The sequence below is a fragment of the Mytilus trossulus genome, chromosome 12, assembly GCF_036588685.1.
Source record: "Mytilus trossulus isolate FHL-02 chromosome 12, PNRI_Mtr1.1.1.hap1, whole genome shotgun sequence".
Taxonomy (NCBI): Eukaryota; Metazoa; Mollusca; class Bivalvia; order Mytilida; family Mytilidae; genus Mytilus; species Mytilus trossulus.
The window spans coordinates 33,248,436-33,273,673 of record NC_086384.1 but is presented as its reverse complement, the minus strand read 5'-3'; the positions used below and the strand labels follow the sequence as shown (position 1 = coordinate 33,273,673).

At 30.6% G+C, this 25,238-nt stretch overlaps 1 protein-coding gene across 3 annotated transcripts in view; it reads left to right on the top strand.

The window, feature by feature from the left end:
• LOC134693842 (forkhead-associated domain-containing protein 1-like) overlaps positions 1-23,141 on the top strand; it is a 39,228-nt gene extending 16,087 nt beyond the window's left edge. For all 3 annotated transcript variants that reach the window (XM_063554781.1, XM_063554782.1, XM_063554783.1), the window contains 24 exons: positions 1,151-1,487; positions 3,006-3,082; positions 3,935-4,171; positions 6,232-6,396; positions 7,458-7,550; positions 7,741-7,818; positions 8,124-8,336; positions 8,773-9,012; positions 9,618-9,816; positions 10,337-10,525; positions 10,973-11,100; positions 11,675-12,002; positions 12,918-13,056; positions 13,395-13,501; positions 13,899-14,058; positions 14,798-14,930; positions 16,593-16,731; positions 17,078-17,307; positions 18,555-18,775; positions 19,357-19,408; positions 19,716-19,829; positions 20,270-20,347; positions 20,691-20,831; positions 21,613-23,141. In XM_063554781.1, the coding sequence (XP_063410851.1) occupies positions 1,151-1,487; positions 3,006-3,082; positions 3,935-4,171; positions 6,232-6,396; positions 7,458-7,550; positions 7,741-7,818; positions 8,124-8,336; positions 8,773-9,012; positions 9,618-9,816; positions 10,337-10,525; positions 10,973-11,100; positions 11,675-12,002; positions 12,918-13,056; positions 13,395-13,501; positions 13,899-14,058; positions 14,798-14,930; positions 16,593-16,731; positions 17,078-17,307; positions 18,555-18,775; positions 19,357-19,408; positions 19,716-19,829; positions 20,270-20,347; positions 20,691-20,831; positions 21,613-21,651 (3,837 nt within the window). In that variant the 3' untranslated portion in view covers positions 21,652-23,141. The remainder of the gene's footprint in view (positions 1-1,150; positions 1,488-3,005; positions 3,083-3,934; positions 4,172-6,231; positions 6,397-7,457; positions 7,551-7,740; positions 7,819-8,123; positions 8,337-8,772; positions 9,013-9,617; positions 9,817-10,336; positions 10,526-10,972; positions 11,101-11,674; positions 12,003-12,917; positions 13,057-13,394; positions 13,502-13,898; positions 14,059-14,797; positions 14,931-16,592; positions 16,732-17,077; positions 17,308-18,554; positions 18,776-19,356; positions 19,409-19,715; positions 19,830-20,269; positions 20,348-20,690; positions 20,832-21,612) is intronic.
• Positions 23,142-25,238: the final 2,097 nt, after the last annotated feature.

Sequence of the window (25,238 nt, the reverse complement as noted above, 5' to 3'; positions counted from 1 at the left end):
TCTCTAAACCCTTTTGTGTTTTCCTGCAGCCTTGAGTTCTTTAATAGATATAGATATAAACCAGGGGCCAATCCAGACATTTTCAAATGGTGATATAGGGGGCGGGGTCCTTACAATATGTCCCCATTCAAATTCATTGATTGTTTAAAAATTAAGGGGGGGGGGGGGGGGTCCAACCCACTGAACCTTCCCACAGGATCCACAAATGATAGTGCATGCATTGATATGTTTAAACTGAAAAAGCACCATCTTGTACATGGTCTTTTTACAGTATTATTTAACATTTATATTCTATCTACATGTATATTTTATTTATTTGATTGATGAATGCAATATAAGTTAAATTATACTTCCCAAAGTTTGAAACAGGAAATTAAATTTATTATCTAGTAAAGTATATTGAATAAGTTAAAACATGCATTTTTCCCCCTGCTATTGAGGAATTATTGCACCTGTCAAATAGGATTTTTCAATACATGAACAGAGGTAAATATACTATAAACCTTGTGTAAATAGGGCATCAATCTAAATTCCTCTTAATGCTCTAAAGTTCTTCTTTATACATGCAGCATGGTTATACAAATATTTGTTCTCATTTCTTTACTTGAATTATGGGTCTTTCCTTTATAAGGATTTAAATCTAACACATAGAATTTATTATGAGTGCACTATACTGCAAATGCTGATTCATCAAAAGATTCCCTTTTCAAAAGAAGGTTGCCTTTCTGATTCAATTTTGTTTTCATTTTTCTTTCCAAGTTTTTCAGTGTTTAAAAGCCTTGAGTTTTCCTTGATATTTGGAAACAAGTTGAATTTACTAAAATTGAAATATTCATTGAAACTGCTTGCTGGATGCATATCTCATGTTTCTGTACTTTAAAAGATTATGACCCTGCAGAGTAGTAGTTAGTGCTTTCAGCTTTTTTATTTTTCTTCCACTTCTTTTCTTGGGACAAAGATCACTGTCTCAAAGCAAATTCCTTATTATAAAGTCGCTTTTCATAGGTAAAAATCTATTTTATGACATCATTAGTGTTTCAAATGATGCCAATGTTTATTGCTTTGTATGAAAATTAGTCATAATGAAAATGATCAGATGAAACACATATGCAGGCAATACAAAACTATATTTTCCTTTCTTTATTTTTAGATAAGTTACCCACCTGTTCAGCAACGACCAGCATGGACACAACCCTTGACTCTTCTCTCAGACGCTGGCGGCTACACAGGAGTAGAAGTACCTCAGTCCAATCCCCTTCCATATCTCCAAACTGGAGTTTCAACATTTACAATTCCATCAACAGTTTGGACACCTGTCAATCAGGGTCCTGCACCCCGCCCACCTACTCTCAGGAGCCGCCCACTGAGTGCTGGAGCAACAAGAAGGGGAACAACTTCAACTAATGCATTTACAACTACAACTAATGCATTTGAAAAGTTTCAGACAATAGGTGGAACACCAGTGTCATCTCCAGTTGTTCAAAGACGTAAGTAAAGATGCCTGATGTTATGTTATGTTTATAAATATATATGAATAGAAAAAGTAGGTTCACACAATGAGATATCACCCCTAGCTTGTACACAAAAACATATCACATCTAAAAATCTCCTGTTGTACAACGGTTGTAAGTAAAAAAAAATGTGCCTGATGTTCAGTGGAATACGGGGGGAAAAAGAAGGTTCACCCAAATGAGATATCAACCCTAGCTTATATACCAAAACATACCACATCTAAACATCTCCTGTTGTACAATGAAGTAAGTATAAGATTGTGTCTGCTGTTATGTTGAATATGAAAAGAGGTAGGTTCACTCAAATAACATATCAACATAAGTACACAATAAATAAAATAAAAAATTTAATAGAATTATAGAGCTTAGGTGGTTACAATGATTTTATTTTTTTTGTTTTGTGAAGGTGCACTGTAATTTCTAAGAAAATCTAAAAAGTTCTCCCAAGTGTGGCCAAGTTTTTTTTCTTAAAGAATAAATTGTTTCTTAAAAACATTATTCACTGACTGTAAAACATGGTAAATAAATGTCTAATGCATGCATATGCACTATAGTGTTAATTTAGTTATAACTATGGAACACAGAATTTCTATTCTTTTTCTTCCTTAAAGCATTTTGCTTTTTGTTGGGATAAAATAACATACACTCAAATTATAAGTAAACTTCACTATTATGTGAAAGAAATAGTTATATCTATTATGTCACCACATATTCCTATTATTCACTGCCTAGATAATATCAGTTAGTTACATAATTGAGACTTTTGTATTTGGATCTGTTTACTTTAAAAATTATTTGTCTTCTCAGTCATGTTTTAAATATGAATAAATTTTTGAAAGGGAAAGTGAAATTAAGACAATGATATGGCAACTCAACCATGTCTTAGGTCCGAGTACACAGTTATTTCGTAGTGCATTTCTTTTACACAATAAATGAAAATAAAAAAATTCCACCTGCGCTTTCTCAATAATATTTTTAAAGTGTGTTGTACTACAAAATTATAGAAAACTTCATCAGCTCTAACTCAAAATATGGACAATTTTATGTTAAGGGGGTCTTGAAATCTTTTGACAGCTTCCAAAGTGCTAATTTTGGACCTTTTTCAGCTCGACCTTATCACTACTTTACATTAATATTTATAACCCAAAATTTTTAACAGTGTCATTTCACCCCCCCCCCCCTTCCAAACTTGCTATATTAGGCATTAGGCATAAAACATGGAGAAATAAATTTGGAAGGGGTATAACAAAAATTGACAAGTAACACACTGTCCACACTAAGGATTATATTCGTGGACAACAAAAATCAAAGGACGATAACTGTGTACTCGGACCTAATGAACTTATATTTTTTTTTTTTTAGCATGAATTTTACCCCCTCCCTTATTTTATGGAACACTAGGACTGACTAGGTGCAAAGTTTTAATTCTATATATATAAACTAACAATTTTCGTTAATGGAAATAAAATTATTGTTTACATTTTTTATGTTTAGCAACATCAAGTTGTGGTTGGGTTGGTAATGCAAGACAGCAAACAACATCATCAGAAACTCTACGTCTTCAAGAAAAGGTAAGAATGATTTTCTTACTGTTGAGCCTGACATAGTGATCCTACAATCTGTTGTCAGCGTTGGATTAGTCCACGAATATTCACTCTGTGGTTAAAGTTGAAAATTTTTAATAACTTTCTTTAACTATCATTGCTTTGCACCAAGCTTGGACTGAAGCTTGTTTATGATCAAAAGTTAGTATCTAGAAGGTATTTAAATAAAAAATCCTGATTTTCCGTGTATTACTTATAAATGGACTATTTTCCGGTTATCTTTACATACAGTCTGCAGTTAAAGTTTTTAAAAACATTTATAAGTTTCAAAAACCATCATGGATTTTTACCAAACTTTAACAGATGCTTTATAAAATTAAAAGAAAGTTTCAAGAGGATTTTTTTTAAATAATTTTCCAATTTTTGCGACTTACAGCCAAAGTAGGCGAGACAATGGGTTTCTGTGGAAACCTTACGATTTTTATTGATCAAATTGAGGAAGTTTTAAGAAATTTTGAATATAGACCAAAGGTCCATCTTTTAAATGCCCTCCAAATATTATAGATTTGAAGGTCAGAGAGGAGAAGGCAAATCTTCGTCATACAATTTGGATACTTTTTTTATACTTTGAAAATATATTCGCATAGTTTTCTTCATAGGGCATAAATTCATTAAATACCATGAATAATAGAAAGCATTATTTTAGAATCACTTTTTCTTCAGTAGGCATCGTCAAACATCTTATTGTGCACTACCTTTTGGAGTTTTTAAAAGAAGCAGGAAATAGACTGCTACTTTTATAAAAAAAAAAATTAGGAAGAAGGATAAACAATTCTTGTAATAATCTCACACTTTTCAATTTTCAATTTATAATTGCAGGAACAAAGGATAATGCAGCTACAAGAAGAAGTGTCCCGTCTCCGTGCTATGGATATGGAAGCCTATAAAAAAGACCAACAAATACAATTATTACAGTCACAGCTTTCAGAGGCTCAACACAGGATGTACCAACAGCCTTTAATAATGGGAAATGACCCTGATTTCACTCAAAGAATTGTACATTTGGAAAATGAAGTCACTGCCAAAAAGGAGGAAATTGCAGCTTTAAGGGAACAGGTAAGGAAATGTTTTTTGAAAAATTTAGTTGATTCGTTTTTGTTAAGTAATTTTCAAGTACATGTATTTGTGATGAATTTTTAAACTGACAAGTCCAAATTATTTAAATAAAATGAGGAAAAAGAACATTGTTTTATTAATTTTTAATAAAAAAAAGTTATTGGAAACAGGCATTTGAATGTGCAAAAGTGTTCCCATTTATCGTCATGCACTTTTACTTATGAATGTTAAGTTTTTATTCACTTTAATGAATTTGAGAATTTAGATTACATTATTGTCAAACTACTAGCCTTGCTCTGTTTAATTTTATAGGAACTTGAAGAGGTAATTCTAAGTTAATCACAATTTATTCACTAAAATGTCAATCCATTAATTGGACAGATAGCAATAATTGATAGGTTAATACTGGTTTAGCTAGTTAGGAGAAATTAAACTAATAGGTGAAAACTGGTTTAGCTAGTTAGGAGAAATTAAATTGATAGGTGAATGCTTGTTTAGCTAGTTAGGAGTAATTAAATTCATGGTTAAATTAGGTTTCGGCTAAAGTTAGATTCAGCGATATGGTATACCAAATGGATATTCATCATGGTATTGCTAGCCTCACATTATTTCAGTACTTTTTACCATATAGTCTGCTTCAGGCTCCAATGAAATGTGTACTACATTTTGTATCTGTATTAATTGTTGTTAAGAACCATTATTGGTATTTATGAAATATTTTATTTCAAGTTTTGTGTTGAGAAAGAAATATAGAAATTTTTAACTATTTTTTTACCTTTCCTTTTTAACTACTTTTATATACCAGAAAGTGTGCGTTTTGCAAAATGATTTAAAGAAATAAATTCATAGCTTCAAATCCTGAGTTTTTTCTATAGATAATTTTTTAAAACATATGATTTTTGTGTCTACACCTAACACTAGTGTGAATGTCTGCTAATTATAACTGTTGTACATGATTTGACCCATGATATAGGCTTACTAATATAACTGACATTTTAATAAAGAAAAATATGGCTGACTTTGCAGCTTAAACCCTTTTGTTGTGTGAGAAAATATCATAGTTATCTCCCCTAATGAGAAAGATAGATTTCAATTAACACATGAATTTAATCTTTGATTTTAGTTGGAAAGCTATAAAGCAATCATTAAAAGAAGTAGTTTGTTGAATTGAAAACAACTTTTTGTAAGTCATGGGTCAAATATGAATGTTGTGAATGTTTTGTTTTTGTTCATGCTAGATGTAACTTGTTGAAACACATGAAGTCTTGTTTCTTTTGGAAATAACCCTTTTTTAAAATGCAGAGACATATTTTTACTTACATCACGTACATATTTATTTGAAAAAGTAACAAAGACAACTAAAATTAAGAAAAAAACACCGATACAATGTTATGCCAATAACACAGCCACACTGTAAAAAAATATCACTGAAGCATTTCGCATTCAGCAATTGAGACCTTCCTTGAAAATTATGTTGACTCCCATCGCCTCTGCTTCTAGGCAGTTAAAAAAGGAATTATTGGTACTAATTTATTTGAAATAAAGAAGAAACAAGAAAGTAATAAGCAGACAAATATATAACTACAGGCAGGTTCCTGGCTTAGCATAGACACACATGGTTAAGTTTAGTACAGATTTCGCAAAGAACAGGTCTAGGGTAGAGTTTGGTGGGTGCCATGTCTGCTTGCTTTTGGTAATGCAAATTTATATTGATAAAGTTTAAGACCATTTTGATATCAAAAGAATATTTAAACATAAGAAATAATATTTTACCAAGAAAATGGTTTAAATGTAAAAAATTGTATTGTTGTGCTTGCCTAAAACATTTTGTGTCCCATTTTACATGTTTTATAACAAAATTTGTGAAATTAAGTTTATAACAACAGTGTCTTGTAAATATTTGTGCTGTGTCATACATAATGAATCAATTTATTTTATAAAAAAAAAAGAATGTGTTTATATTAATAATGTCTTGCCAAATGAGATGAAATCTTCTCTTTTGATTCCTCTTAAAGATCCTGTAAAAATTGTGCCATAAATTTAACCTTTAAAATTTACAGCTTGTATTATTGCAATCCACTGAGACTAAAGTCCTTCTTCCTGAAGAAATAGCGGAGAAAAATAAAGAATTAAACAATGTTAGAAATGAGTTGGAACGTGTTAAAAAAGACAAGGGCATTACAACTGGACTTGTCACCCAGATGCAGCGTGATATGTCAAGCAAAGTAAGTCAGGCGTGACTTCTTCAGTCGAGTGGTACACAAATGCATGCTTTGCTTTTTCTCTGTAATTCTTGACGGTTGTGGTTTGGGTGAAAGATTTTGCACCAGCACTGAAATGCACCTCACACATTTTTATACTAATTTTCTCTCAGTATTAATAAAAGATATGATTATCTGTGTATTATATTGCATGCTTGATGTCATTCTGTTTTTTTCTATGAGTGTAACTATAGATTAATATGCTAGAAATTTTTCATAAACAAATTAATGGGTGTGAATTCATATTATCAGTAGAGTGCCACTTTACATAGATTTAGTACAATATGTCATTCCTGTATCTGTGACTTTCAATTTTATTGCTTGAACAGATTGTAAGTCCGACTTTAAAGAAATACATTATATCACTGAAAATTGGTATACTATTAGTAATGAGTTCACAGCACTTATATGGTTCTTCCTATACACTGTATTGCTAGATATTTTTGCAAGATTCCAGTTTTTGGTAATTTGGAGTAGTTTTTGAAAATAGACAATATTTCAGAATTCTATATTTACCATACTTTTGATTATATAAACATTTAAAACAAGTCAATGTCAATTAGTTCTAACTAAGAATACTGGTTCTGATAAAAAAAAAAATCAAAAACTTTTCTTACACGCTATATAGTGTTTTATGCTTTGGTTTGTGTATCTAAGTTTTAAGCATTGATATGTTAGATTGATATTGCATGTACATCAGTTTTGATTAGGTGAATTTTGACAAGAAAAGACAAGATGATAAGACAGTAACTAATATCTGACTCAAATAGTGGGATGTCAGTGGTACATTGTGAAATGCAACATATTTTAGCAATATTTTAGTGAAAACAATCTTTATTTATTGATCATGTGATACTCTATCTTTTCATTTAAGTTATAAATCATAGTTTAAATATGTTGATCAGAACAGTTCTTTGTTATTATGCTCATTATAACATATGTTTACTTGTTAGCAGAAACGATTGATAGATAGAATATGTGTGAAGGTGAATCATTCAGGTCTTTATTTTATTATTTAATTGCAGGACTCAACAATAAGTAAATTTACAAGAGAAATAGAAACTTTAAAGAAAGAGTTAAGAGAAAGAGACACACAGATTACCACAATTACAGCAAAGGTAACATATGTTGTTTTTTTTAAACCAAAGACCATTCATACTTAAACTAGTCTTCTGCTTTTGGTCAAATTAAGTCATAGTTTACTGTTAATTAGTGACTTTATTCTGCTTTTACTAAGGTTCACAGTAATTATGTAGCCACATATATAATTTATATCCTTTAAGTCTTTGTTTATTTATTTTATATCAGTTAAACAAGCCAAAAGATACACCACGTACATCAGAAGATAAAGATGCTAGAGAAAAAGAGCTCATAAGTCTAAGACAGGTAAGTAATCATTTCAAAAATCTAGAACATTTTCTATGATCCAATTGGAAAAGAGTGTATCTTCCCAAGGATTTCATGGTTAAACAGAGGAAATTCTTTTTTTCATAGAATTTAACTTCTTCCCCTCCCTTACTTGCTGTCATTTCAAATATATCTGTTTCAAGTATAAGCTATTAAGGAGGTTTTACCTTTCAAATTAAAACAAGTTGACCTCCACCATATATGCAAGTCCCTGTCTCTCAAGTCAGGAAAAAGTTTGTTAAAGAAATTTAATCAAGAATTGTTTATATAAATTTATCTTTCAGAAATTCAAGTCAGCAGAAAATAAAACACAAGAGCAACAAGATCTAATCGTCAGTCTGAAACAAGAACTTGAAAAAATGAAACTAAAAGTTTATGAAGAACAAAGTGTTCAGAAGAAGCTTGAGATTGATGTAGAGAAAGTAAAAGCAGAACTGATTGATGTCCAGAGAGCTGAAAGGATGGTCAGGGTAGATATGGAACAGGCTTCTAAAAAGGTAGGTACCATATTAGATGTTTCACAATCTAATGCATTCTGCATAATATTTTCAAAAGTGTGCATAAAATGTTTGGATTGCTTAACTAAATCCTATACAATTGAAATTCAAACAATGATTTGACTGTGTTCCCATTTTGGGTGCAATCAATGAAATTACAAATAGTCCTCTAGATTCTGAAACAAGGAATTAACCTTACACCTCACTGCAAATCCAAGACTTCTTGTAGAACTGGGTTTAAATGAAATATTTTCTTTATGTTGATAACATTACATGTACACTTTGAAGTGAAATACATGAACTAAACAAAACTATATGCGCAGATATGCAGTGTCAATTGGAAATAGGAAAGAAATTCCACTATAATAATTATTGACTTTTTGAGAATAATTCATAAAGCATTGATATTGAATCCCTTCCTTAATTTCTATTTCAGTCTGAAAGATTTCACAGTAGAATTGTACAGACAGCATTTTCTACTCCTGGAATTAAGGCTCCAGAAGCAGAAATAAGTGATGATGAACTTGTTGAAACTTTGAAAAAAGTAATTGATGAACGAACAGAATTCTATAAGAAAATTAAGGACTTAGAAGCAGACTTAAAATTAGCAGAAACTTCAACTAGTAAATTAAAGAAAACTAATGGAAAACTACGCAGTCAAGTGGAAGAAGTTGTTGTAGGTTTACTTTAGTTGGTTTGATAGTGTTTATATTTTGACAGACCAGGCTTTCTGAGTTATTTTGGGGGTTTCTAATACCAAACATGGACCTCCTGTGTGTATCATTTGGAGACAGTATGCAACACTGTCCTTCCTTGGAAAACTTAGAAATCTTTATGATAAAATAATGAATTATAGGCACCAATACTTTTTGCAGAAATTTAATTCTGCTAGTATTTCAGTAAAGGAAAGGAATTCTCAAACTAACTCGAAGTAAAATCAAAACCTGATAAAACATGGATATAAAAACTATTTTGATTATGGATTATAAAATACATGTATACATAAAAGAAAAAAAAGGTTTGTTTTTATACTTACAGATTTTTCATTTGTTCACAAAATGATCAAGTGATAGTTATTTTTGCCTGGTTATAAAATGGCTATTTGTCTAGCTTATATGATTAAAATCTAATGCTAATTTGTGTAGAAATTTGAAAAAAAACAAAAAAATGTCATTTCAATAAAAACAGTTCGACCAAAACACAATTTAGCCTCCTGTCATCTGTTGATGAAAGCATGTGTTAAACGCTTACTTATTTTTTTAATTTTTTGTTTGTTTGCAGTCACATTTGAAAGAAAACGGATTTTCCTGTAGTTCAGTCAAACAGGAAATTAGTTTATTACAGTCCTCATCTACAGATGAATCGAATGTTTGGGTTAGAGATGCTCTTGTTAGTATTCTATCTGGTGCTAGTTCATGGGAGCAGCATATTGACAATGCACTGGAGAAATGTGGTGTCAATGTACGCTTGTCTAGTGATGGTGAGTTCCTTCAACTTCTTATTTTTCAGCTTTACACTTTGAGTGTCAAAATGTCTGTTTGTGCGTATCAATTTAGTTACTGCTTGTTATTAAGTTCATCAAATACAGGAATAAAGAATGAAAACTACAAGTATTCTATGTTAGCAAAATTCTTCCTTTTTATGTGAGCATAATTGATAATACTTTTTAGGCTTGTTCACAATTTCAAAATATTGTACAAATATATTTTTGAAAATATTATAACACTTTATAGAAATCAGTTTAAACTTGCCATGGTACATGTATATTGTTTTTGTGCAAATGTAAATTATGAATCCAATTCCTAAGATTTGGTGATTTAAAAGATTATTTTATATATTATATATACTTGATGACAGTGAATTTGTTGAACTATATTTTTAGACATTTCCAATGCATTATATTAGTACACATATTTATATATATATATATTTGCAATGTTTAAACTTGTATTAAAAGTTTTAATACTGTAAATTATACTTTGATATCTTATCATTTTCAGGTCCAGATAAACACATTCTTTCATTATTTTCTAAATGGGAAGCATCAATAAGTGAGAAGGAAAGACTAGTATCACAAATATCTACATTAGAACAACAATATAAAGCAGACTTAGAACGACAAGTCAGTATCACAAAACAAGATTCAGACAACAGGGTTACAGATGCTGTGGAAAAAGCCAGACTAGAAGGTAAATATTGTTAAACTTTGTTATATCATATGTAAAAACCTATATTTATGATGTTAAATATCAAATTAAGATGAACTAAACCCTTTTCTTTCTACTGTTTGTTTTACAAATTAGACATTTGTTTTCAGATTGCCTCTTTTTAGGCATATGTAAGGTCTATTTCCTTCTGACCTTTGACCAAAACAAATCTATTTTATTTTAACTATCTATTTTAACTAGATGTATATGGGTCAGATACACAGCCATGCTAAATTTGTGGTGGTCAAAGCATGGTACAATGATGTATGAAGTGAGTTTTTAAGATCTTGCAATCAGTTCTTGCTTCTTGTTTTTAATGTTTGAAATTTGATTTTTTTTTAAATATTTTTTTATTTATAATTTGACATGAAATTTAAAAATAGAACAAGTCAAACACCAAAATAACATGACTGCTATTTTCTTGACTAGCTGAAGAAAGATTGAACAGAGCACTAGAAGAAATAAAAGCAGTAGAGGAAGAAAAGAGAAGAATAGCTGTTGAATCAGAACAGACAAAGTTAGAGGAATTACAGGAAGTTATAGACAAACTTAGAATGGTAGGTAGAACGTTGTATTTTACGTTTGAATGGTTTTACACTTGTCACTTTTGGGGCCCTTTATAGCTTGCGGTGTGAGTCAAAGCTCTGTATTGAAAACTGTACTTTGAGAGAGTTGTCTCATACCACATCTTATATCTATATAATATAAAACTTAAAATGGTAAGTTTATAATATATTATTATAATAAACAGTGTACTAATCTTTGATAAAAAAAAAAATAACAAAAGATTTATGTGTATGTCTATTTCAAATTTCAAATTATTGTTTTTAGATATTTTTTTTACTTCTACTTCATTCCAGTATGAACATTAGGTAAAGGTGTCTTTTTGTAAATAAAAACTCAAAACAGAAAAAAATAAAACATACCGAATTGTAACATGATGTTTAAACAGAAAAAGATGTCACAGATAAGATGAGCTATTATCAATTTTTGTAGTTAATTGCTCCTTTTATAGAAGTATAGAACAGCATCATACTGATATCAATGTTGAATAATTTAGAAACAAAAATGTAAGATTTAATATCTGCATATAATATAAAGCTATAATAACATGTTATGTTACATTTTCAGGATCTCATGGAGAAGGAATCTGGAAGCAAAGAACAGCTAGAGGAAGCTTTATCACAAGTGTCAGAATTAGAAATATTAAAATTAACAATTGTAGAATTAGAACAACGCAATGTTGTATTAGAAGCAACAATTTCTGAATCTTCTACAAAATATGTGTCTGATTCAGGAGAAAGAGAAAGGAAATATGAACAAGATTTATTGTCTTTCAAAGAACAAACTAAACAACATTCTGTTACTATTTGTGCAATGGAAGAAAGATTGAAAAAGTTAATGAAGAAAAATAAAGAATATCAAGATGAAATTTCTTCACATAAAAAGACGATACAAGGTGAGGATATTCATTAAGTTTTCATAATGTGGTCCATGTATGATATCATAAGCAAAAGGACAACTTCATTTGGTTTTTAGAATAATTGCTTGATGGATATGTCGATCTGACCTTGACCTCTTCAATATAAAATTTGATTAATAAAGAACATTAAAGTAAGTGACTCAGTTTATGTTGGGATTTAAGCTTGGTAAAGAAATGTATAAAAAATTGTCTATTACTTAACATTGTAAAAGGTTGATGAATATTTCGCCACAACAAAGACCATATTAAAATTAGTTTTTTGAAATTATTTCTTTGAAATATCTATATTCATTACATAGAGAATATTATATGGTATTTTCAATATCGCATCTGTATCAACCCGAGACACCAATATAATCCCAAGAGCTTTGCTCTGCTCGAGGGATTATATTGGTTGAGGGGGGGTGTTGTATATGGTGTGTGATATTGAATAAGCCATATCATATACACTTTATTATATACATATACCTCAAGTAGATGGTTTTTCATGTGACATGACTTCATACAGATAAGACGGTTTGAAACGACATCATACAGATTATAGGTTTGAGGTGACTTCATACAAATTAGGGTTTTGATAAAGCCTTTGCAACATTGACTGCAATCGATGACGCGACGTCATACAGATTAAAGGTGGGATAAAGCTTTTGCAACCAAGCTGATATCGATATCATCACAGGTGGCTGATACAGCACGCTTGCCAATGATTGTATTACACATACAATTTATCTGTATTTACTACTTAGTATATAATAAATGATTATATACCCAGGGTTCAACAGTTCAATACATTTATTATTATTGTATATATTTATCAAAAAGAAATTATACTAGTATATTCTTTTATATACTGAAACTATTTGTAAATTACAATAATGAACTAATTTACAGATATGAAGATACAGATGAACGATCTCAGGAATAGAGCCACTGCCAATATTAAACCTGACATCCCTCCAAAGCCAAAGGTCATAGTCCAGAAACCTACACAAGATATCATAGCCATGGAACAACTCATTGTTATGTTAAAGTAAGACTCATTACTTTTGTTATAGTCCGGGAATCTTAACACTTCAGAATGGAATTGGTAAAAAGGTGATTAAATCGTGGATATGGAAAGCAGTTACTTAGGTTAAAGTATGAGTATGTCTTGAACATTTTTTCTGCAGTAGCAAATGAAAGGGGCAGACAACTCTTCATTTGTAAGAAAAATCTCTCAGTGATAAAAAGTATAGATTAACATATGTGATATTTTAGTTTACAAATACGTACACAAATAAGACTTTTCTAGTAGGAAAAAATAACTAAAAAAACATCACTAATTGAATTTAAGATCAATATAATTGTTGATTTTTTTATTGATTTCAGGAAAGAGAGCGGTGATTTGAAACTTAAACTACAAGATCAGGATGATTTGATTCTTGGATTACGACGAGATTTAGCTGGAGCTCATGCTAGATTATCAGATGTTACAGGTAAGCACTGTAGCAATGAAGTCTAATGGAAATTACTACTGGTATAAGAAACCTGCCATACTTATAGGAAAATCCTGTTTTAAACTGATGATATTTTTGTAAATAACGTGTATATCTTACAGAACAGAATACTGCAACTTTCGATTTTTTTAAAATTACAAATAATCTTATAAATGCACAACAACTTTCAATGTTTAAAAGAACTCAGGATAGTTTAAGCAAATGAAAAAATATTCCCTATTCAATAGTTTTATGCCTCTTTTTAATGAAATATTATTTCAAACATTTCAGTTTTTAACAATGTGTTTTATTTTCACTGAAAAGTTGATGATTATTGAATACAATGAAGGTGTTACAAATTCTTTTGCCTTAAAGTAATATTTTCTGTATCTTGTAGGAGAATTAAGTGAAAGCCAGAAACAGGAAATTGAGAGAAACAAGGATCTGTTATTCCAGAGAGAAAGAGAACTTATGGACATTAGACAACAACTGGCTAAATTGTCTAAGATTATTGATAAACAGAAAGAAGAAATGAAATCAGTGGAGTGTGATCTCAGGTATGTCAGTATAAAACAAATAAGCAGTAACAATATTTGATTAAATATATGAAAAAGACTAATGCTTAGAAATACATTATAATATTACAGATTACAAATGTGTCGAGGTTTGTGATTGGATATCAACACAGAGATGTCAGTGTATATAAACATTATATTATTATGCTTTTCAAGTTTCAATTAAGATTTGATATAAAGTCAAAATAGATGTATTAAAAGATCATTCAAGTCCCATAGAAATTATATGTAAACATTGTACACATCTTGAATAGGGCTTGATTTAGGACACCTTGATATACATTTCATACTTAAGTTTTTGTGTGAAGGTCCTCATATAAGCAATACAAGATTATACAGAAAGAAAGATTTGTCAGTGCAATCATCATGGATAATGTGATGATGGTCCTTGCAGAAATAGAATTACTTTGACCTGCATTTCACACATTGATAAGTTGGTATGAATTAACGCACATACAAGTCATAGAAGTAAGATATTGTGTCTGTGAACACTTATAACATAGGGGTTAATTTCTACATAAATACTAGACCACTATAACATTTTTATATTCTAGATGGTACAAGGATCAGATTCTAAGATTTGTATTAATAAATCAGTGAATGAGCTATTGTTGGAATCAGCTTTTGCTTCTAGTGATTTTATTTAGAGGAGGAAATAGTTCTTGTAGTAGAAAAAAAAATTTCATACATAATGCTAATTTTTTTTTAATATTTTCTCTAGCAAAGAGAAGTCCATATCAGTGAAATACAAATCACATATAGAGGAAAGATCTAGAAGAATAATAGAGTTGGAAAGTAAACTATCAATGAACAATGAAGAACAAAAGAAGCAATTAGATCTTCTTGATCAAGAGGTATAATTAGTCTATCTTTTATATATGACAATCGTAAAGTTTTTAACAAATGTACTGTACAACTCAATTAAACTAAAACTGTTCTTTAATATTAGGTTAGAATTGTTTTATTTTTGTAGATAATTCATAATAAAGAATGGAGCAAATGTTCTGATACACTTCTGTTTTTAGCTCACCTGGCCCGAAGGGCCAAGTGAGCTTATGCCATTACTTGGCGTCTGTCGTCTGTCGTTGTAAACTATTTCAAGAATCTTCTCCTCTGAAACTACTGGGCCAAATACTTCCAAACTTTAACTGAATGTTCCTTAGGGTATCTAGTTTATAAATTGTATCGGAAGTTTTGATCTATCAACAAACATGGTCACCATTACTAAAAATAGAACATAGGTGTCAAATGCAGTTTTTGGCTTATAACTCAAAAACCAAAGCATTTAGAGCAAATCTGACATGGGGTTATATTGTTAATCAGGTCAAGATCTATCTGCCCTGAAATTTTCAGATGAATCAGACAACCTGTTGTTGGGTTGCTGCCCCTGAATTGATAATTTTAAGGAAATTTTGCTGTTTTTGGATATTATCTTGAATATTATTATAGATAGAGATAAACTGTAAATAGCAATAATGTTCAGCAAAGTAAGATTTACAAATAAGTCAACATGAATGAAATGGTCAGTTGACCCCTTTAGGAGTTATTGCCCTTTATAGTCAATTTTTAACCATTTTTCGTAAATCTTAGTAATCTTTTACAAAAATCTTCTCCTCTGAAACTACTGGGCCAAATACTTCCAAACTTTAACTGAATGTTCCTTAGGGTATCTAGTTTATAAATTGTATCGGAAGTTTTGATCTATCAACAAACATGGTCGCCATTGCTAAAAATAGAACATAGGGGTCATATGCAGTTTTTGGCTTATAACTCAAAAACCAAAGCATTTAGAGCAAATCTGACATGGGATAATATTGTGTATCAGGTCAAGATTTATCTGCCCTGAAATTTTCAGATGAATCAGACAACCTGTTGTTGGGTTACTGCCCCTGAATTGATAATCTTAAGGAAATTTTGCTGTTTTTGGTTATTATCTTGAATATTATTATAGATAGAGATAAACTGTAAAGTGAGCAATAATGTTCAGCAAAGTAAGATCTACAAATAAGTCTATCTGACCAAAGTTGTCAATTGACCCCTTAAGGAGTTATTGCCCTTTAAAGACTTTTTTCACAATTTGTTCATCATGTTGACTTACTTTAAAAAATATTCTCCTTTGAAACTTAGGCTAAATGAGTTTCATAGTATCTAGTATAAATTTTATATTTTATTTCCTTGTATGTCAAGAAACATAGCTTCTATGGCTAAAATAGAACATAGGAGAAAATGATTTTTTTTTTGCTTTTGAAGAAAATAGGTTGATCCAAAAACATTTAAATAAATTGAAAAGCCAAAATAATCATTGATGAGAGATTTAACCAAAAGAATTACGGTGAGCGATTCAGGCTCTTGAGAGCCTCTTGTTTTTTATACCAAAAGATCAAAACACATTTACCAAAAACGGTAATTTAAAGTAGGTGCCAAATATTTTATATACACATCTTTTTTAACTTCAAGTTTCTTTTAATCCAACTAGATTTTAAAATTCTAAATCTATTTGATTTTATTTGTTACAGGGAAGAATTACCTCAGAAATGACAGCTCTTGGTGCTCAGTGTCGGGGAGAAAGACACGAACAGGTTATTACACGACAGAGGGAGGCACTTTCTGAACTGAGGTCAAGGGTCAAGGTCTTAGAGCAGGCCAATCCTCCATGTAAGTATTTTAGCATCTTTAAGTCTTTAAATCAGTAAAACTAATGAATTAATAATAAAAAAAAATATGTATAGGAGAAAGACAGTGAATAGTATTTTAAACTGATATTTTAAAAACAAATTATTGACCATTTGGGTGGGTTTTTTGATTTAGATTTTTATTACAATTGTTATGCCAAAAAAGAAGAAAGATAGAAGTCCTTTTTGATTCATTTACATGTACAGTCAGATTTGTAAGGCTCTACACAAATACCAATATTTCATTCAACACATCTTTTATTGCCCTTATAAAGGTCAAATCTACATTTTATTTGGAATTTTTCATTATGTTTTACTTATTCTTACAGTGCCAACAAAGGATCAGGCTTTACAGCAAGTGTTAGTTCTGAAGAAAGAGCTAGCAGAAATGAGAGCCAACCAGGCTTTGTCTGAAGACAGCCACATACTAAATGTATCCTCACTAGACAGAGAGGTTAACAGGGCTAGAGGACTTCTGACTAATGTTAACGCTGAGGCTGACATGGAACGTAGTGCTCATAGAGAAACAATGGATGCATTAGAGGCTAGTGAAAATACTGTAAGTTTTTGTAATAACTAATATGAAATAATCATCCTTGTGAAGTAAATCACATGATTGAACCAGTATTTGTAATCAAATCAATTTTAAAGGCTTTGTGACATTTGATTCACATGTCTAACTTAACCTTAATCAGATTTTTTTAGCACAACAACATTTCTGTAATACATTTTAATGTTATGTTTATGCATTTATATTGATATTTCTGTCAGATACAGATGCATTTTTAACCAGATTTTTGTGACAAAAATGTCGGTTATTGATTTGGGGTTGTACGGCGGCCGGCCGGCAATCAAATGTTGTCAGTGCATTAACTCATGAACCGTTCAACCAAAGCTTTTAAAATTTTAATATGTTGTTACTGAAAACTAAATGAAGGTCAAGTTAAATAATGGCGATTTTGACTTTTATTGTTCAGGAGTTATGGTTCTTGAAAGATTGAAAAATGGAGTTTCCAGTCGTGTCCGTGCATTTACGCATGAACTGTTCTACCAAAGCTTCCCAAATTTTAATATATTGTTACTGATGACAAAATGGAGGTCAAGTTCAATAATGACGATTTTGACTTTTACCGTTCAGAAGTTATGGTTCTTGAAAGATTGAAAAATGGAGTTTCCAGTCGTGTCCGGGCATTTACGCATGAACTGTTCAACCAAAGCTTTCCAAATTTTAATATGTTGTTACTGATGACAAAATGGAGGTCAAGTTCAATAATGACGATTTTAACTTTTACTGTTCAGGAGTTATGGTTCTTGAAAGATTGAAAAATGGATTTTCCAGTTGTGTCCGTGCATTTTTTCATGAACCATTCAACCAAAGCTTTTGAAATTTTGATATGTTGTTACTGATGACAAAATAGAGGTCAAGTTCAATAATGACGATTTTGATTTTTACTGTTCAGGAGTTATGGTTCTTGAAAGATCGTAAAATGGCGTTTCCATTCACCTTGTTGCAATTTCTCATGAACCATTCAATCTAAGCTTTTCAAATTTTAATATGTTGATACTGATGACAAAATGGAGGTCAAATTTGATATTGACCATTTTCACTTTCACCATTCATCAGTAATGGTTCTTGTGATATTGCCAGGACACAAATAAATGTTAATAAATCCAGTTTGCTGTCGTTGTGACAGCCTCTTGTTCATTATTTAGAAAGCAGGTGATCATAGATGATTTTTTTTTTTTCTTCAATAAATAATATTTTATATTAATTCATTGTTATAATTAAGTAATCTTTTGTTTCAGTATTTGACACTTCTTAGAGCTATTGCTAGCTGTCTTGATGTTGATTCTGTACAAGGATTACGTCCAATAGGTCACATTCCAAAGGACGAGCGCCAGCGACTGATGGACGAAAGAGAAAGAGCTTGTGAAGCCTTGACCGTCAAAATCAAATTAATTAGAGAAAGAATAGACAGGAAAGATGAACTGTTACAGGGTTATGAGAGAGATCTAGCAAGGATGAGGTAAAACAATTTTTTTAGAAACAATGTAAAATGTTAAAAAAAAGAAAGGTGTTCTGAATAGGCATGTTATATTTGAAAGATTTTTTTGGTTTTGTCAGTCATCCTCTTCCTGTTTGCTGATACTGAGAATTTTTTAATTTGATGAATGAATTTAAAACTCAAGGACAGAAAATGTAAAACTAAACCTTTTTTTGAATTTCAACAATTGACATTAAAAGATTTTACAATCCAAAATTTTTAATTTCATTTGATGTATTCTTTATTTTGATATAGGAAAACATGTTTCACAAACAGTTCGTCATATTTTTGGAAACTTTACAAATTAGTTAAACACACAATGAACACCATTGAAATTTAATTGAGTGGTTTTTTTTTATTGAGTCCTGTGAAATTAAGCTAAAATGAGATTATCAAACAAATCTGATTCTTTTAGTCATATGTTATGTACTACTTATTAGGAGTAAGACTATATACACTAATCTGTAAGTAAAGGTTTTATATGAGTTGCAAGTTAGGAAAGGGACTTATTGCAGTTGTTATAAATCTGAATTTTTCAAGATGATTTTATTTCATTGTTTCAGACAAGCAACAGAATTAGCAGAAAAGAAAACTACACAAGTTGATAGTCTAGCAGTAAGTATTGTTACACTGATCATGAATGATTGAAATTTAATTAAATTAATATTTGTTTAATTATAACTTGATATCTTCAATTTCACACATAGTGCAATACTCAATTAGAACAATTAAGAAGGCAATTTTAAAAGTGATATTTCTTGCACGGTTTTAAGCCTATATGTAAGATTTTGACTCTGAAAAGCACTTTACATTAAAAAGCTTTAAAAGGTGTGAACTCTCTTGGTAATAAACAAAACAATCTGTTGAAAGAATGTTTATTTCTCAATGAAGATCTCTTATGATCGTATTGATTCTATTTTAGACTGATATAAAGAATAGAACAGAAGAAACACATTATTTACGAGAGTCTCTGAACAGAACAAGAGACAGACTTGACCAGGAACGCAGACTTAATTCAGCTATAAAACAAAGGAAGGTATGTCAGCATGAATTACAGTGAAATGATTATTTCTGTGACTGAATCAAGTCAATTTTTATTTCTCTATAGAATGAAGTCAGGATTTCATAGAACATAATGTAGTCGACCAATGTTGACAGAAACATTAACAATTCTTGTATGGATATTCAAATATCAAGAAGGGATTCAATCTTTTGACTTTTTAATAGAAAAGCAATGAAACCATTTTCTGAATATGTTTTTGTATTAGTTGGTATGCATTAAACAAACCAACATTCAATGATAAAAAATGATACAAAGTGGAGACCTAAATCCTATTTTTCTGTGGCTCTGTTTACCTTCTGCTTCAATATATATATTTTATAATATTTTAACATGATAATCCTTATATACCAACTTTAAAAAAGATATGTACTTTTAGATATTTCTATTCTTAAAAAGGTATTCTTACATTTCAGACATTCCATCTTGAGAATGAGAAAGCACACATACGACCACCATCACATAGATGTCCTCCTGAGGATATTTTTGGAAAGGTAATTATTGACAAATAGTTAGTGTATTAAAGAGCTCAGTATCTGTCCATGCCATCATTTACATAGACCCAAAGGTGACTGATTGGTTGTTGTAAATACATGCACCAAACACTGATCAATTAACTTAGAAAGTTTTTCTTTTGCACTGCAATCCTACTCTTTGTAAACATAAGTTTAAAGCATGGGAAAGAATTTCTTGCCCTTGTAATAAATTACACTAATTTTCTTGATTTTCTATGTCAAAATTATTAAGTGAAATCAAGATTGTAAAGAATATTAAAAACAAAAACTAAGGAGAATTTCATGTTGACAACTTTGTCTCATATTGATTTGAAATTTTCAGAATGCTGCTAAGAAGAAAGCAGAAAAAGAAGCATCAAAGAGAAGAAAATATGAAATAAAAACTTTGAAACAGGAATTAACAGACAAAGAAAGATCCCTTTTTGAAAGTGAAAATAGATTGTATACAATAGAAAATAGTATGGTATGTATAGAATTGTTTAGAACGTTGAGACAAAACTAGAAGAATAACCATCACTGTCAGTCTGAGATAACAAACAGCTCATAATGTTTGGATATAGGTTTCTATTAGTATGACAACTAATATGATAAGCTACAATGAATAAGATTGTTTCAGCAATAGATTATGCATACTGAATTAGGACATGTGTTTCACAAAAAATCTTACCACTAAATAGTTAGTTTACGGATTCGATAAATTTTTATATTTTGAGGAGCACAATACAATTCAATATGTGGATAAAAAAGTCTAGATTTTAATACTTTTACAGAACTGTAAATTCATAATTTCAATGGTCGTTTCCATTGAACTAACTTGAGAACCATTTAACCAACTATTTTTAATTTGAATACATGTAGTTTGTTTCAGGAGTTATGGTTCTTGGTTTCAGAAACATAAAATGTGATAAAAAAATAAACTTTTTGTAATTGTTGCAAAACTTATTTAGATCGCTACATTGAAGACCCATTGGTTGCCTTTGGCTGTTGTCTGCTCTATGGTCGGGTGGTTGTCGCTTTGACATATTCACCATTTCCTTTCTCAATTTTATTATTTAGATGTAAGAAGATATGGCATAAGTGCCAATGAGACAACTCTCCATCCAAGCCACAATTTGTCAAAAGTTAACAATTATAGGTCTAAGTATGGCTAATTTATATATTTAGTCTGGTTTTTTTTTGCATCATAAAACATTGCATTTATTTCTGAAATAACAGTATATCAAGAAATTTTTGATTTTTTTCAGAGCATGGAGAGGAGAATAGAAGCAGAAGTAGAGTCCTAGTTTTTAACCCCAGAGCTATAAATAGATTGTTATAAACCCTAGATTAGACCTTACTCTGATGATGTCTCTGGGCAACTGGTGCTTCATTACTATCGTAGAATGATTGGATAGACAGCTTGAATACAAAATATACTATTTCATCAAAAAAATAACAATTATTTAACATGTGATATATTTACATTGATACATCAAATTGAACAAGCAATACTATATATTCATGTAGCATCAGTCAGTTAAAGGATGCAGGTTTTGAGATTGCATGCTAATGCTGAGATGATGTTGACACATGTTAATCAATTGAAAAGCAAAATATTTTGGTTCATTATAAGTTTTTGCAAGCATTGTTATTTAATGGAAATAAGATATCTGATGATTCAAATATTTTGAATGAGGTTCAGATTTACCTTATAAAATTCAGGCTTGGGTCAACACAATTGATGTAAAAGTATTTTGTTGAGTGTAGTTTAATTGTTGTTAAATGATACAAGAAGTGAAGTGATTTCTGGTGAAATTTATCATATAGCAGAGAGAGCTCTAATGATAGCCAGGAATATCAGATTTCAGGAACAGCTCAAGAGTCTGATCTTTTTTTATCTTTATTTCTATAAAAGATTTGTTGATCTCTTTTTCTATAATAGGTGTTCTACATGATAACATTGAACTTAGGTAGTTATTATTTAGCAGTATTAGAATAGGTCTATGAAGTTTAATTGATACTTGAGTTTATATTTTTATATTGCTTATATTACTATTTACCCATTGATAACATTCCCTTACTTAAACTTTACATTCATTAATATGAAATATAAAAAAACTCTTTGCTGAATAAGAATAAGATGAGATGACAATTTTTTAATTGTGATTTTCTGTTTTAAGATTTAGACACATTGGGGACTTACATGAAGTTTGATTTTACAAAACATTTTTTTTTAAATAACAATAGAAAATTTATTGAGTCTGACATACTAAGGGCTTTGATTGAAATGTATGGGGTGGGTAGATAGAGACTTTTAAAATATCCTTACTACAAAGAACCATTTTTTAGATAATTTTGCATAATGGTAATAGACCCATACTGAAAAAAGACCCTTGACCCACATTCAAAAATTAAACTTTCCTTCCTACCCTCCCACATACATTTTAAAGGAATAGCCCTAATATAAAATATCGAAATATAAAAATGTGTTATGATCATGTTAAATAATCAAAATATTTTGATAAATTTGTCTTTTATTCATGCATTTTATTGTAATTTATTTTTATATTGTAGAAGTTGTGGTATACATTGTAAACTGTGATACGAAATTTGGACATTATTGTCTATGTTTATTTATATGTTATATTGTTTTTTGAATGTTTTTAGAAATTCTGAGAAATATTACAATTTACTGTTTCCGTCCTAACTGTAGAAATTTGAATATAGTGTAGCTTTCTTATAATGTAAGCAGGCACAGATGACATAATAAACTAGCCAGCTTGGCTCAAATGTCTCATTGTTTTATTAATCTGTCTAAATATTTTCCACTTGTCTTACCCATAATCATGTTTTTATACCCCAGCTTTAAAAAAAGTTTGGGTATATTATGTTACCTTTGTCTGACTGTCTGTCCCTCCATCAGTCAGTCAGTCCATCCCTCTCATGAATATTTTCATTGCATTTTTCTCAGGAACTACATCAGGAGAGGATCCAACCATTTTCAATCCAGGATAAAGGGGGGTTCCAACTATATGTCCCATTTAAATGCATGGATTGTTAAAAAAAGGGGGGTTTCGAACCTCTGAAACCCTCCACCTGAATCAGTCACTGTACATTATAAGGATTTCAGAAATTTTGTTTCAGGATTTATATAAGTCAACTATACCGTTTGACGCATTTTCAGATTCATCACGTAAAAAGATCCTGCTAACCAATCACTTAGATATTTTTACACTATTAGAATTATCCAGTTGCGGCAGGGGTATCACCACTGAGCAGTAGCTCACAGTTTCATTTGTTTTACTTGTTTAAAGGACAACACAGCATGTTTTCTATGAACAAACTTTTTTATCACATGAACAAAACGATGGATGATAGGTGCCACTCTTGGAACTGGAACTATTTATCCTTCCAGAGCATCAGAGGTCACCATAAGATTTTAGATCAAGATGTTCGTTTTTTAGCTTTTCTCATCACTTGGCGTCCGTCGTCCGTCGTCGTCCGTCGTCGTTAACTTTTACAAAAATCTTCTCCTCTGAAACTACTGGGCCAAATCAAACCATCTTGGCCACAATCATCATTGGGGTATTTAGTTTAAAAAATGTGTGGCGTGACCCGGTCAACCAACCAAGATGGCCGCCACGGCTAAAAATAGAACATAGGGGTAAAATGCAGTTTTTGGCTTATAACTCAAAAACCAAAGCATTTAGAGCAAATCTGACATGGGGTAAAAATGTTTATCAGGTCAAGATCTATCTGCCCTGAAATTTTCAGATGAATCGGTCAATCGGTTGTTGGGTTGCTGCCCCTGAATTGGTAATTTTGAAGAAATTTTGCTGTTTTTGGTTATTATCTTGAATATTATTATAGTTAGAGATAAACTGTGAACAGCAATAATGTTCAGCAAAGTAAGATCTACAAATAAGTCAACATGACCAAAATGGTCAGTTGACCGGTTTAGGAGTTATTGCCCTTTATAGTCAATTTTTAATCATTTTTCGTTAATTAAAGTAATCTTTTACAAAAATCTTCTCCTCTGAAACTACTTGGCCAAATTAATCCAAACTTGGCCACAATCATCTTTGGGGTATCTAGTTTAAAAAATGTGTGGCGTGACCTGGTCAACCAACCAAGATGGCCGCCACAGCTAAAAATAGAACATAGGGGTAAAATGCAGTTTTTGGCTTATAACTCAAAAACCAAAGCATTTTGAGGAAATCTGACATGGGATAAAAATGTTTATCAGGTCAAGAACTATCTGCCCTGAAATTTTCAGATGAATCGGTCAATCGGTTGTTGGGTTGCTGCCCCTGAATTGGTAATTTTGAGGAAATTTTGCTGTTTTTGGTTATTATCTTGAATATTATTATAGATAGAGATAAATTGTAAACAGCAATAATGTTCAGCAAAGTAAGATCTACAAATAAGTCAACATTACCAAAATGGTCAGTTGACCCCTTTAGGAGTTATTGCCCTTTATAGTTAATCTTTAACCATTTTTCATAAATCTTAAGTAATCTTTTACAAAATCTCCGCTGAAACTACTAGGCCACAATCATCTTTGGGGTATCTAGTTTGAAAAATGTGTCCGATGACCTGGCCATTCAACCAAGATGGCCGCCATGGCTAAAAATAGAACATAGGGGTAAAAAGCAGTTTTTTGCTTATAACTATGAAACCAAAGCATCTAGAGCAAATCTGACATGGGGTAAAAATGTTTTAACAATTTTCATTAATTTGGTAAATCTATGTAAGTTTTTATCAAATATAGTTCTCTGTTACTAATGGGCAAAGTTCATGATAGATATAATTGTAAGAAGCAAAATCGTTCAGTAAAGTAAGAACTTCAAACACATCACCATCACCAAAATACAATTTTGTCATGAATCCA